The sequence below is a fragment of the Equus przewalskii genome, chromosome 21, assembly GCF_037783145.1.
Source record: "Equus przewalskii isolate Varuska chromosome 21, EquPr2, whole genome shotgun sequence".
Lineage (NCBI taxonomy): Eukaryota > Metazoa > Chordata > Mammalia > Perissodactyla > Equidae > Equus > Equus przewalskii.
This window is the reverse complement of record NC_091851.1, coordinates 20,649,778-20,664,116: the sequence shown is the minus strand read 5'-3', so window position 1 is coordinate 20,664,116 and position 14,339 is coordinate 20,649,778. Positions and strand designations below refer to the sequence as shown.

The window sequence follows — 14,339 nt, the reverse complement described above, 5'->3', positions numbered from 1 at the left end:
TGTGGAGGAGGGACCCCAGAGGGGCAGAAATAGACGCAAGGAGAGAGGAAGGAGGCCCCTTGGAATCCAGGGAGCTGGGATGGTGGAGATGACGGAACGGTTGGGTCGGATATGTGTTTTGGAGGCAGTCAACCAGCCTTGTGGTGGATTAGACATGGGCTGGAAGGAGGAGAGAGGAGAACCCAGGATTGCTCCCACTTCCGCAGCCTGAGCACAGGGGCATGCTGTGTGGACAGTGCCGTTCTCTGAGATAAGAAAGACCAGGGAGAGACAGACATGAAGAAACGGATAATTGCTTCCAGTCTGTAACATGGCTCTGAAAGAGAGGAACCCAGTGTTCTGAGAATGGAGTTCGGGGGTTCAGTGAAGGTTTCCCCAAGAAAAGGCTGTTTGAAACAGGATCTGAGGGAAGAGGAGGAGGGAAGCAGATGAAGAGGCAAGAAGAAATGAGTGTGCAAAGGCCCTGGGGCAGTCTGACTGGCATTCATTCCAAGTCACTTTTGAGCTCCTGGACCTAGTGGTGAGGAAGTATAGCAGGCGGACAGACAGACAGATGGACACAGAAACCAGATATGAAAATACACAGGGAGGTTTGAAATTGTCACAGAAGGGCAGCCCAGCCAGCCCAGCACTGTCAGAGAAGCCTTCCCAGGGAGGTGACCCCAGAGTCATGTCTTGAAGGATACACAGAAGTTAACAGGAGAAAAAGTGGCCAAGGGGTTCATTGAAGGCTGCTGTTGACACGTGAAGTAGCCCTCTTGACATATTCAGTGGGTGAAGAAGTGGGTAAATGAGGGCAGGGGAGCAAATGAGATGGACTTGACCCAGTAGGGAGCCCCAGAGGTTTGGAAGCAGGAGGGGTGTAGCTAGATCTGCATGATCTCTCTCCCCAGACGGTGCCCCTGGTCCTGGAGGTTCCGTTTCTCTGGCCACGTGGGGCCTGTCATGCCCCAGAACCACTTCCTGAGCCAAGCAGTCATGCCAAACCCATTAATAACCCCGCTGCCAAGCCCCATTGCTCATTTCTGACATTATCCAGGCTAACATCCCCAGAGTTGCCGGCTCGAGAATTTACACAGCTCCTGCAGATGGCTCGCCCTCCACCTTGACCATGACCCTGCCGTGAGCCAAGCCACCGCCTCCAATTACAGAATCAAATGCATGAACAGCTTCTCTGATTAACCCAGAGATGTGGTCCTTCTCTTTTCTTTTTCTTGCATTATAACCCCTAGATGCGTATAATATAGAACCCTTGGAGAATATGGGAAACTAAAAAGCAGGAACAAATACCACCCAAAGACCACTGCTGGGAGCATTTTACTGTGATTCCTTCCAGAGTTGCCCACACGTTTTTCATAATTGAGATCATTCCACAGAGAATGTTGCTTTTTCACTTACCATTTTAATGTAATCATTTGTAATAAAAAAAAAACCTCATCAACCTTTTAAATCTTTACGAATCTATCCTAATTTCCAGTTGGCAGAGCTGTCAGGTGTAAACCTCCCTCCCCCGTCCCCCTCTGTGACAAGTGCCCCAAAAATGTGTAATTATGAGTCAAAAGATGAGGACACCTTCCAAGCTCTTGATTTTGCCAAGCTGCTTCCCAGAAGGGTGGTGCCAGTTCGCTGCTCCTGGCCACGTGGGACCGTCCCAGTTTCCCCATACCTTGCCCAGCACGAAGGATTATAATTCCTAAAGAGCCTTGCTGATAGAGTAGGTTACAAAATAAAAATAGTGCATAGCTTGAAATTCCTCTTTAGTGAGGTCGACCCTCTTCTCCAGACTTTTGATAAACAGTTGTATTTCTGTCGTGAATCACGCATCCACATCCTCCGCCCATATAGGAAGTGGAACCTAAATGTTATTCTTATCAGTTTGCATGAGCACTTCAGATAGCGAGGATATTTTTATCTGTCTCTTTCCTTTTTAGGTTGCATGAGCCCGAGAAGAACGCCAGAGAAATAACCCAGGTACAGTCCTTGGTGAGGTGCCCTTCCCGGGAAACCCGATGGTGTGATTTTCTTACATCAACCGGAGTTGCAGATCCTGTTCTAAATTAAGACTCCTTCCCCAGGGCGGGAGGCTGGGGAGGGTGGAGGATCCTTGCATTCCTAATTTCCCCCATCCTCTGCTCCAGCCAGGAGGGTCCGTCCCAGCCTCCTTGACTCAGTGCCACCATCGCACCACTCCAGGGGGCCCCCTTCACAATGGGTTCTATGTAAATGGTGCCTCTGGAGTCAGGCTGCAGCCTCCCTTGCTGTGGATCCTGAGTCCTGCCTCCATGCATTTGCCCAGGCTGGTCCCTCCACCAGGAGCACCCGTCCCGGCTCGCTCCCCTCTCCTCCTGCAGCCCTTGACGGAAAGACCCTGTGTCCTTCATTACCTCACGCAAGGGCATACTCCCCGGAGCTGGCCGCCTCCCCCCACATTGCTGAGGGATTTCACAGGCAACACGGTTGGCCTGTTTCCGAGAAACCTAGCCCTGCTGCTCACCGCTGACACTGTGAGACCTTGGAGGCACAGGGCTCCTCACGTCTTGTAAGCAGTCAGGCCCTGCCCTGCACCCAGAAGGAGAGCACGCCGGCTGTCCTTGACATTTCCCCCGCAGTTGTCATCCTTTTAGATGTAATCTGTTGAAAAGAGTCGGCTTGGTAAAAGGCACAGCATTTGTAGGTCAAAACGATGTGGCCTGCTCTCCTGACCCCACACAGCCCCCAGCGGCCCTGGGCAGGAACTCGTGTGGTAATTAGAAAAACGAGACAATTTCCAGGCATGGGAGGGGGACCTTCTCCCTAGTCGTTTTACCTCCGGACTTCTTTCTGGAACTTCCAGGGAAAGGACGATGTTGAGAAGAGCTGGTCATTGAAACCTGTGCAAAATTCTCAGTCAGCCAAGACTTACTGAGCAAGCTACAATGTGCCAGGCCCTGGGCAGGGAGCAGGGCAGGCGCAGCCCAGTGCTTGGAGCTTGCAGCCTGCGTCTAGGATTCCCAGTGCCCTGGGCCAGCCCTCCAGGGAGGGGACTTAATGCTCTTGGCTGGGGTTCCCAGGGAAGAAGGAGTGGGCAGGGGCAGAGGAGCTGTGTGGTGAGACCACAGCTGCAGAGTCCAACAGACTTTGACTCTTTTCCAGCTGTGTGACTTTGACCAAATTATTTAACTTCCCTGGGTCTCAGCTTCTTCACCTGTAAAATGGGGTAAATAACTCCTACCAAGCAGAGTTGTGACAGGGCCTAAGTAAGTTGACCCATGTCATCGCCTGGGGCTTGGAAGCCATCGGGAACTGCCAACTAGGAGTCATGGTTGTCAGCAGCTCCCCTCTTCTTTTACAGCGTAGGTGCCAGGCACAGAGGGAGCCAAGTTTATAAGTCATGATGGGTAATTTTAAGGCTGCAGTTGTGGGTGATAAGATTGGAGAGAGATGCAGGTTTGCCAGGCGGTGGGTGATTGCTAACATTTATTCAGTGTAAGTGCTCACTACATACGTGCCAGGCTCCGTTCTGAGAGCTTTACCTGGCTGACTTCATCCAATCCTCACAGTGACCCTGGCCACAGACACTATTATCATCCCTACTTTACAGATGGGGAAACTGAGGCCCAGAGAGGCTAAGTAAACTGCCCAAAGCCCCTCAGCTGGAGAGAGCAGAACCAGGACTCAAACTCCGGGTTTTGACTGCAGAACCTGTACCACCTGCTAACTGGCACCCATCGATACCCAGTCTGGATGCTTCTGACTCCTCTTGGCTCCCTCTCGCTGAGCCCTAATTTGCCACCCCATCCTCTCTGGGGCTTGGGGCTCCGAGATGACCTTCTCTCCCTCTCATTTAGATCCAGGACAGCAATGACTCACACACCCCTATCCTCCGTCTCCCAGTCCCCAGCTTCACCCTGAACAGGGCTGAAATTGTTGCTACCCGTCCATCCACTCATTCATTCATCCATTCATTCATTCATTACTGATGGGGCTTTTTCTGTGCCACCTTTGGTTTCTGCATCCTAACAAATGCCTAGTGAATATCTGTTGAATTAACGAGTAAATAAATGAATGTCCCCTCCCAGGGTGGGGATCAGCATCTCCTCAGATCCCCAAACAGACACAGTCCTAGGTGGCAGGTGCTGTAATGGAGAAACATGGCTGAGGAAGCACAGAGAAGGAGCCCTGGACCCAGCCGAAGGGGTTCTCAGGATGAAGCGGTGCTCTCGAGCTGAAATGCACAGGGCAGATTGGGTTTCCTTACAAAGAAAAGGAGAGGGGCAGATACTCTAAGCAGAGGGAAGAGCATTGAAAAGGGGGGACAGACTGCTGGAGGAGATGACATTGAGACAGGGCTGTGAGATGGCCACTGGCGCTCAGGAAGGTCCCTCAGGCTGTGTGAGGAGGTGGATTGGAAGGCGAGGGCTGGAGGCTGGTAACCTTGGCCAGAGAAGATGGGGCTGCGAATTAGGGCTGAGCGGTGGGAGCCAAGAGGAGACAGAAGCATCCAGACTGGGTATCCATGGGTGGATGAGTGGCTGGGGGCTCCGGGATGACCTTCTCTCCATCTCATTTAGATCCAGGACAACAATGACATCACGTATGCTGACCTGAACCTGCCCAAGGGGAAGAAACCTGCCCCCTCGGCTGCCGAGCCCAACAACCACACGGAGTACGCCAGCATTCAGGCGCGCCCGCCGCCAGGGACCGAGGACACCCTCACGTACGCAGACCTGGACATGGTCCACCTCAACCGGGCCCCCAAGCAGTCAGCCCCGAAGCCGGAGCCATCCTACTCGGAGTATGCCAGCGTCCAGGTCCAGAGGAAGTGAACAGGACCGCAGTATCTCTAGGGCCTGTCCCCACGAGCCTTCCTGTCCCACATGGGGCAGCCGTGATGAGGACAGCCAGCCCGGTTCCCAGAGGGCTGAGGTGGCGCAGGCCCTGAGACCCAAGAATGAGGCTGGCTCTTGTCTCCCCAACTCAGGTGGCTCTCCAGCATTTCCAGGGTGGCCACGGCCCCCTGTCTTGCCACACATGGAGGCTGATGTTGCCAGACCAGCCAGGGAACCGACCTGGGAACTGGCCAGAGCCACCGGGGGTCCAAGGACTCTCATGCCTCTCTCCCTCAACGTGTGGGTCTTGGTCATGGTCTTAGAGACCCCTGGCTGCCTCCTTGATGCTCTGCAGCCTGATCTTCCAGGATGAGGAGGGAGAAAACCCCACCCCTTCCTCCCACCACCACCACCCAGCTGGGGCTTTGGGAAAAGTTTTCCCTTTAGATCCAACTGCCCCATCCATGGAGAAGCTGGAGAAAGAACCTCTGGGACCCGCATCCCGAGACTTGGGGAGGTTGCTGCCAACAGTCCTGATCTTCCCATCCCCGGACTGATGAGCCACAAGCCCTGGGGGAGGAGAGGACCCTCCGAGGAACCATCACCACCACCACCAAGGAGCGAGTGAAAAAACCCACCTCCTCCTCACCCTCCACGACTCCTTGAGGACCCATCATCCCAACCATGACCCTCCATGTGGACCCAACTCTCCTTTCTAGACCTGAGCTTGCTTCCTCCAGCTAGCACTAATTCAGCAACATCTCGCTGTGGACGCCTGTAAATTATTGAGAAATGTGAAACGTGCAATCTTGAAACTGAGGTGTTAGAAAATTTGATCTGTGGTGTTTTGTTTTGTTTTTTTCTTAAAACGACAGCAGCGTTCTCTTGGCTCTTTGTCGTGTGTTGAAGTGCGTGGTGGTTCTTGTGCAGTCTAAGGTTTAACAGCCGGCTGTCCCGGAGGGCTTCTCGGACAGCAGACCCGGAGTTCCTCCAGAGCCCTGAGGATAGCGAAGAAGGTTCCAGTTTGGCTACTCCATGGAGATGCTTCGCTTTCTCTCCAGGACTAAATTGGCCATGTTCTCAGCTGAGCCGCATGGCTGGTACTGATGCCTTCCGTGCCCCCAGTGTGGTCCGAACCCGCCCAGTGCTCCTGCAGGCTGCCTCCTTCCTGGGGCAGTCCTGCCGAGACCTAAGGCCTCGGTCTACTCACCCACACAGAGGGGAGAGGAAAGAGGCCCTCCCTCCCCTCCATCTCACAAGCACTTTAGGGCCATGTAGGGTAGGAAGCTGTGCCTGGCTGTTCTCCCCACCCCTTTAGCAACCTTCCCCCATCCCAGCTCTCTGAGCTGGTCCTTACAGGAGGAATCTTCCATCTCTGCTCTCAAACCCTATTGGGATCAAACTGGAATAAATCCAAAACAGACAGGAGGACTGGGCAGCTGTGAAGCCAGGACTCACCTGCCTTCTGTCCCTCTGTCTCAGGAGCTTGGGCAGAGGCTGTGACCTCGTTACCCTCTGACCCCCCCACCCTTCCAGTTCAGTGTGGGAGCCCGGCTGGGCCCAGGGCAAGCAGACGTTGCAGGCCCTGTTTATGTGGTCTTCACGTGCAACTGATCAACTCTTAGAGCTAAGACACTCATCTTCACTGCCCCCTGGGTCCAGCCGTTTGATGCCCAGGGGATTCCTGGCTCAGGCTGTCAGAGCTAGAAGCTGAGCTGTCCTGCCCCTCAGCAGGTCGTCCCGGTGGAAGTCCGGATGCTCAGCGCACCCAGCCCTGTGGGGGACAAAGATTTGGTGTTTTACATGACAGCATCCAGGAATTAGCTGAGCCAACAGCCATGCAGGCAGCTTTGGCCCGACGAGCCAGAGTTTCTCTGTGGCATCTGGGAGCACAGTGGCCCAGCCACCTGGCTCGGGCTATTTCCAAATTCCAGAAGGTTGGCTTGTAAACCTTAGTCTCCCTCTCTTCTGCCCAGAGTGAGCACGTGTGAGAACACACACACACACACACACACACACAATTTTAAAAGAATGTTTTCTTGGTGCCATTTTAATTTAATTTAAGTTTGACTTTTGAAAGGGGAGTAAGAGAATGAGGCCAAGGAAGTCGTGTAGCTTAGCTTCAGCCTGGCAGCCTGGAGAGTCCCATACCTTGTGTATGAACCCCAGGAAAAGGAAGAAGTCGAAACAACAGTGCGGAAGGAGCGTGTTTTCAGGAGTTTATTTTAAGACCGCTGGGAAGGAAACAGGCCCCATTTTGTATATAGTTGCAACTTAAACTTTTTGGCTTGCAAAATATTTTTGTAATAAAGATTTCTGGGTAACAACGACCCTTTGGGTGTCAAGTGTCCATGTCTCTGGGAGTGTGTCCCCCGACCCCAGGAGCCTGGGAGAGGATCGCCTGTGGCCCCAGGGCTTGGAACCATCACAGGGTTTGGGCCTCTCGCTTGGGTTTTATAGACACAAAGACTGTTCCCTGGCTCAGAGGGAGCCGGTGTACGCAGAATTCCAACAGACAACCAAGTTCGGATCCCAGTTCTGCCGCTTCGTAGCTGCGAGAATTCAAGCAGCTCGCCTCTCTGAGACTCGGGCTGTCATGGGAACAATGGGGACCACACTACCTTCTGCCAGGGTTAGTGTGAAGATGACGGGGTCGTGGGGCACCGAGCCCCAGGCTTGGCACATAGGAAGCCTTTGCTAAGCGTTGGGTCGTTCCTTCCCACCCTAAACATTGCACGGGGGGGTCTGGTTGCCCCTCACGACCCAGGGCATCTTGGACAAGCGGGTCACCCTCTCGGAGCCTCACTTTCCTCCTCTACCAAATGCAGGAAACCTACTGCTTGTCCTAGAGTGTCCTTGCCAGATGACTCATGTCAAGTGCTAGTATACAGTAGGTGCTCAATAAACGTCACTTTCCTTACCTCCTCTCCATCTGAATATTAATCATATTAGTGACAATTAGATAATAATGTTAATATAATATTAATAATACTTAGTGTTTACTGTGTGTCAGCACTTTGCATCGATTAACTCCTTTAAACCTCCCACTCGAGGTAGGAAACATTATTGACCTCATTTATAGACAAGGCACAGAAAGGTGGTGTAACTTATACAGGGTCACACAGCAAATGAGTGGTGTTACTGAGACCCAAACTCTAGCTGTCTGACTTCAGTGCTCAACTTCTAACCACAAGTTAATAATCAATGCATAGTGTATTGGCACAGACTGTGCAAATTTATTAGCAGTAATAATAGCTAATGCCTGCTACGGTAAGAAATACACCAAGTGCTTTACAGTATTGTGAGGTAGGAATTCTCATTACCCTGTTTTACAGGTGAGTAAACTGAGGCACAGAGAAGGTAAGTCATTTCCCCAGTGTCCCATGGCAGAACAGGGTTTGAACCCAAGGAGTCTGGCTCTCCCCCACCACACTGTACTGCCTCGTTTCATTCCGCCCATTTTGCAGAGTAGGAAAGTTGAGGCTGAGGAAGCACGCATGACCTGGCCCATCTCACACAGTGAACTCTGGTGGAGCTGGGCCTGGGAGCACCCCCAAGCCCTGGGCCTGCTCCATGTGATCAGGGACCACGGCAGGCAAGGAGCCTCCCAAGACTCAGAGGTCGCCTGCTCACAGGCCAGGCCCTCGGCTGAGACACAGAACCCGGCTCCCGGCCTCCCTCAGGGCTGAGCCTGGGAACTGTGTGCCGCTTGCTGGGATGAGGGGATCAGGGCACAAATCCAGGCCAAGAAGACAGGGAGATGCCTTCCGTTTTCTGGGAAGGTGGGAGATGACGGACGGCGGGTCCAGGCAAGGAACCTCAGGGGATGTATTTTATGCAGCGCCTGGGCCTCACTCCTCCACCGCCCAGACCTCCAGGGCTGCGAGTTGGCAGGCGGAATGCAAGCTGATGGGAGCCAAGCGACCCTCTTCCTGCCCACCAGGGAATCACTCAAGCATTTGGCATTTATCGGGCAGCTCCTCCCGGCTCCATGTCATCTAAAGGAGAACAGTAGGACCCTGCTCCCTGAGGACCCAGAAGCCATCCACAGCCCCCACCCACTTTACATGATAATCAGGAAAATCTCTGCCCCCTCCTCAAGATGCTAATGCCCAGCTGTAAAAGCCCCTGCGTCTTCTAGCATATTCCCACCAGCCAAGGTTTCATCAAGGCTTATTTATTTCATTTCATTGTTACATAAACGTTTACTACGTATCAGACAGTCTCCTGAACTCGGGCCAAATATTAATATTAATTCACTCCATCCTCTTAACAAACCTATGAGGTAGGAACTATGATTATCCCCCGATTAATAAAGAAATTGAAGCACAGAGGGATTACCCATCTTGTTCAAGGGCCGCCAGCCAGGAAGCGGTGCTGCCGTGGCTGTGGGTGGGCCCTGGATGGCTGATGGAGGCTAGATGTCCCTGGAGAGAGGGTGGGCGCCACAGACTGTTCAGGTGCACTGGGCTCCATCAGGAGCCAGGAAATGCCACACGCTCTCACCCTCGAAGCATCAGAGCATCAGAGTGGTCCCAGTCACCTGCCTGGTCACCAGCCAGCTGACACACCCTTGGGCCTCCCCAGGGCTCAGCCTGCCACCGCTGAGGTCCCCACTGTCCCCCTCACCCCCTTTAACCATGGCCCTGTGCTTGACCAGGGTCTCCGTTTTTTTTCTGAATACAGAATTATGAAATTGAAAATGCTTTCCAAAAAGACTTGTGCCCCAGATATTCAAAACCAGGGAAAAACCTTGGTGACAGAGGTCAGAAGGAGCCTATCCTTGGAAGGAGGCAGTGATGGGGAGGAGACGGAGGGGGCCTCCGTGGCGACGAGATGTTCTGTATCTCCATCTGAGTGGTGGTTACATGGGATCCCTTAAAAATCCATCAAGTGCACACTTAACGTGTCTGCAATCCCTGTGAATAACTTACACAATTTAAGAAGACTAGTGCCCTGTCTCCCTGGGGACTCAACCCACCCCAACTTTGAGGCCTGCCCCAACCTGACATTTTCTTAAAGATAGTGTCAATGCCACATCTTTGGTCTCGGTGCCCAGCCCGGCGCCTGGCCCAGGTGAGGGGCTCGGGGAGCGTTGCTGAGTTCATATGAAAGATAGCATCCAAGGGACCAAAATAGCACACGAAACGGTGAAAGAAAAAGTGCCGAACTGGGCAGCGAGGCCAAGGCCGAAGACAAGGATGAACCATTTATCTGTCATCGCCACGTCTACTGAGATTCCCTTGACTCCTCTCCCCTCCCCATTCACCCTCCGCCCACGCCCCTCCTCCCTCCACCCAGGGCACGGGAGCCAGCGCGGACTGAGTCCTCACCCTGTGACCTTGGGCAAAGGACTCCACCTCTGAGCCTCGGTGGTCACCTGTGAAACGCCATAGTACAAGTCTTCCCCTTGGGGACCGAGGGAAGGTTAAATAGGAACAGCTCTGAGGACGTCTGCAATGGTGTGGGGCAGACCGCAGTGAACGCGCACACACATTCACACACACTCACATCCACCCCCCATATTCACACACATTTACACAATCACACTCACGCATTCACACCTACTCACTCGCACACACCATTCACACGCACACACTAAGGCCAGGTTCTCAGAGGAGCTCAACAATGGCGGGTCTCCTCTCCTGGCTGAAATACTTTTATCAAGTCCCTCCCTCCCTCATCAGCCTGGGGTGGCTCCCAGTTACCCACTCTGGGGACTCCAGCACCCCAGCCTGGTTTCCAGGGTCCTCTTCCTTACACCCCAGCTGACCCATCAACACCCCTTCCTTACACCCCACCTCTTCCTGCTCCTCCCCAGCCTGGACTCGACTCTGGCCAGGCTGGTCTTCCTGTCCCACCAAATACCAGGCAAGGCCGCCTTTGCCCGCCGGTCCCACAGCGAATCACCCTCCGCCCCAGTGACGTGGTTCCTCCCCACGCCGTGACCCTGAGCTCCCCAACACCAGAACTTCATTTCCCATCTTTGGGATCCAGCCCCTGGAAGGAGCGGGCCTGAAGCCCACCAGGGGCCAGACAGGATCCTGAGCATTTGCATTCTTTATTTCCCTGAACCGTCACTGCCTCTGGAGATGGGAGCTGTGATGTCCACTTCGCAGATAAGAAAATTGAGGCTCGGAGAGGAGAAGAGATAAGCTTAAGATCACCCATTCAGCCAGTAATTATTCCTCAAGCTTCTCTTGTGAACCTGGCCCTGTGCAAAATTCTGAGGATACAATGTTGACAAAAGATGAATCACAACCTAATGAGCTCATGGGGTGTGAGGGAGCCAGAACCTCTGGAAGTCCCAACATGTGGACAACTGCCACTGGGATGAGGGGGCGTCAATGTGTAATTTTCGGAAGTTATAAAACATGATATATACAAATACAGAGTAGAAAGTCAAGCTCAAGTATACCCCCCATAGAATTAATCATCCTTTAGTGGGCCTTTTAAACAATGCACCAGTGTGGCAACAAAAGGAAGTGCCACCTTCTTTGCCTTCTTTCCAAGTTTCGGATATTTTTCTTATTAGGGGAAAGTTCACAGGCCTCACTCAGCCTGCATGGGACAGAAAAGGCTCCCTGCAGAGAAAATTCCAGAGCTGAGACCTAAGAGATGAGTAAGAATTAGCCAGATAAAGAGGGTGCGGAGGAGCCAGCACCAGGCAGACGCAAGCCTTTCCCATGTGGGCTGGCCCTGGGCAAGCTCTGCAACCCCATCTTATATTACTCTCCCCATCACCCCCTGCACTGGCAACACCAGCCTCCTAATAGTTCCCGGAATGAGCCACAGGGCCTTTGCACACACTGCTCCCTCTGCCTGGCACACTTGCTGGGTCTTTCCTGCTTGTCCTCCCATCCAAAGACTGAGTCAAGTTTCTTTGTTAACCACCACCATAACAACCCTGTCCAGAACTTCCCTTTTGTAGCCCTTGTCACAATTTGTAATTACACATTTACCTCGTGATTACTTGATGAACATCTCTCTCTCCCACTGCCCTGGGAGCTGCCTCAGGGTAAGGAGGGTCTTGGCTTGCTCACCAGTGTTACTCCTGTGCTCAGCCATAGATGCATCAAATAAATGTTTGTTGGATGGATGGGAGGAGGGGTGGAGGGATGGGAGGATGGAGGATGAGAGGATGGGAAGATGGGAAGATGGGAAGATGAATGAATGGATGGGAAGGAGGGGGGGAAGATGGATGGATGGATGGATGGATAGATGCATGGGAGGATGGATGTGTGGCTGTGGAGGAAGGAAGGAAAGAAGGACAGACGAAGGGAGGGCCAGAGGGGGTGAGGGAGGAAGGAAGAAAAGGTGAGGAAAGAAGAGCATGTAGAAAAGCCCAGCAGCAGGAGATGGCGGCATCTTAGCAGAACTGAAAGTGCCCCAGCTGGCAGGTTTGCAACTAGGACTCAAACCCCGGTCCGTCTGACTTTTCCCACTGAGTCCCTTTGCCTTTCATCGTGATCCTGGGTTCAGAGCAATCACTTCATAAAAAATTGATGCATGCTCCCCAACAGGCAAGGAGCCAGTGACCCTTGTCTGAGTCTTTGATGCCTCGTCTGGGGAAACTGGGCCTATACTTAGAAAACAGGATGAGAGATTGCAAAGATCCTTCTCCATCCTGCAATTGCACAACCCTGGCACGGCTGGTGGATGGCCCAACGTCGAGAGCAGGCCGGGCGCTGCAATCGTGTCCTCCTGGCCCCACTTCAAGGACAACAGGCCGAGCCCTCTGGTGGAAGGTGCCGTTCCCAGGCGCCCGAGCCTTCTGCCCCCGCAGGCCTGCCCTGGGCAGGATCAGCTGGCGCGGCAGCCGGTCTCGTGGATCTGGGCCACAGCCTGTCTCCAGAATGAGGCCGGGTGAGAGTTTAATGGGGAGAAGCCTGTGGCCTGACTGCGGCTGTCGGCTCCGTCCTGCCCCGGCTCCCCCAGTGCCAGTAAATGGACTCGGCGCACACGTAGATGAACGCATTACCGCTAATATCGTGCGCGGGATGCAAAGGAGCCCGGGCAGCTGGCTGGGAGCTGCCATTACGGCAGGACCTTTTGCTGGAAAATTTTTCTTGGGGCAATTAAATCTTCTGCTGTCTCTTTGCAGGGAGTGCCAGCCTGCATTTTAATTATCCTCAAAAGAGGGAAGTAGGGGAAAGGACACCAGGCAGAGAATTAAAAAATAACAATCTGCTTTATAAACACGGCCGTCATCGCGCGGCTGTGCATCCATTCGGAAGGTTCCTCTCCGTCGGCTCCACGGCGCCCCTGACCTCTGGGCTCCAGGCTCCCTGGAAGGTTGGGAGCGGCCCTCTCGGCGACGGGGACGAAGGGAGAGGGGCTAGGAGCGGACGCTGCTTGAGTGTGGGATGCGGGTCCTCTGTGGGGAGATCCCCAAGGCCTCAGCATCTCTCACAGTCCTGTTTGTTCTTCACCACATTCCGTGAAGTGGAAATTATTGACCTCAATTTACCGACGAGGAAACAGAGACTGAGAAAATAATGGGTAATAACATGAGTTAGAACAATAAAAAGGAGCAAACTCCTGATACACAGGACAGCGTGGATGAATCTCAGAAAAACAGCATGCTGAGCCAAATAAGCCAGATGCTCAAGAATGCACGCTGTGTGATTCCACTGATGTCAAGTCCAGAACCAGGACAACGAATCCATCAGGACAGGACACAGAGCAGTGGGGGCGGGGCGGGGGAGCGGCTTGACCCAAGGGGCACAGGGAACTTTTGGGGAGATGGCGGCGTCCTTTGTGTCCATCGAGGTGGCGCTTTGCATGGGTGTATATCGTTATCAACACGCAGCGAAGTGCATACTGAAAATGAGTGCATTTTATTGTTTGTAAGTTATAGGTTAATAAAGGTGATTTGATAATAATAATTAAAAAAATACGAGTTCATATGTGTCTAGACCCTACTCTGTGCCAGTCCTTATTGGAAATGCTTTCCATGTCTGTGACGTGGGCACTGTGGGGACCCCATTTTCAAGATGAGGAAACTGAGGCACAGAGAAGTTAAGAAACTTCCCCCAAGGTGAGTGGTTGGTGAGAGGCAGAGCCTGGGTTCAAATCCAGACCCACTGACTCCGAAGGGAGCCTTACAGCCTTGGAAAGAAAGTTCAGTTACCCAACTAATGCGTGCTAGACGCAGGATGAAGCCCCAGGGCCTTTTCAGTATGACGAAACTGGTGGAAGGGGAAAATTCGATCATTCCAGAAGTATTTACCCAGCATGCTCGACAGGTCACCCCGGGGACACGTAGGGTGCAGCAGAAAGTCCCTGGTTCTTGGGGGATGAGGAGACACATGAGAGAGGGTCACCAAATCACAAAATAAATGTGAAGCTGCAGTCAGGGATGGGTGCCCAGAGGAGGGGTTTGCAGGGGCCCCAAATGCACAGTCCCAAGCAGAGTTTGCCCAAGACCACGCCCTCCTCCTGTATCTGTGAGGAATGAGCGCCGCCCGGGCGCCCACGGAATTCCCGGGCCACCTGCTTCTCACTTTCTTGCCCTTCAGAGCCGTGTGT

General features: G+C 53.2%; 1 protein-coding gene across 5 annotated transcripts in view; it reads left to right on the top strand.

Moving 5' to 3' along the window:
- Positions 1–7,138, top strand: part of SIRPA (signal regulatory protein alpha) — a 42,381-nt gene extending 35,243 nt beyond the window's left edge. For all 5 annotated transcript variants that reach the window (XM_070588973.1, XM_070588974.1, XM_070588972.1 and 2 more), the window contains exons 8-9: positions 1,932–1,971; positions 4,551–7,138. In XM_070588973.1, coding sequence (XP_070445074.1) covers positions 1,932–1,971; positions 4,551–4,805 — 295 coding nt within the window. In that variant the 3' untranslated portion in view covers positions 4,806–7,138. The remainder of the gene's footprint in view (positions 1–1,931; positions 1,972–4,550) is intronic.
- Positions 7,139–14,339: the final 7,201 nt, after the last annotated feature.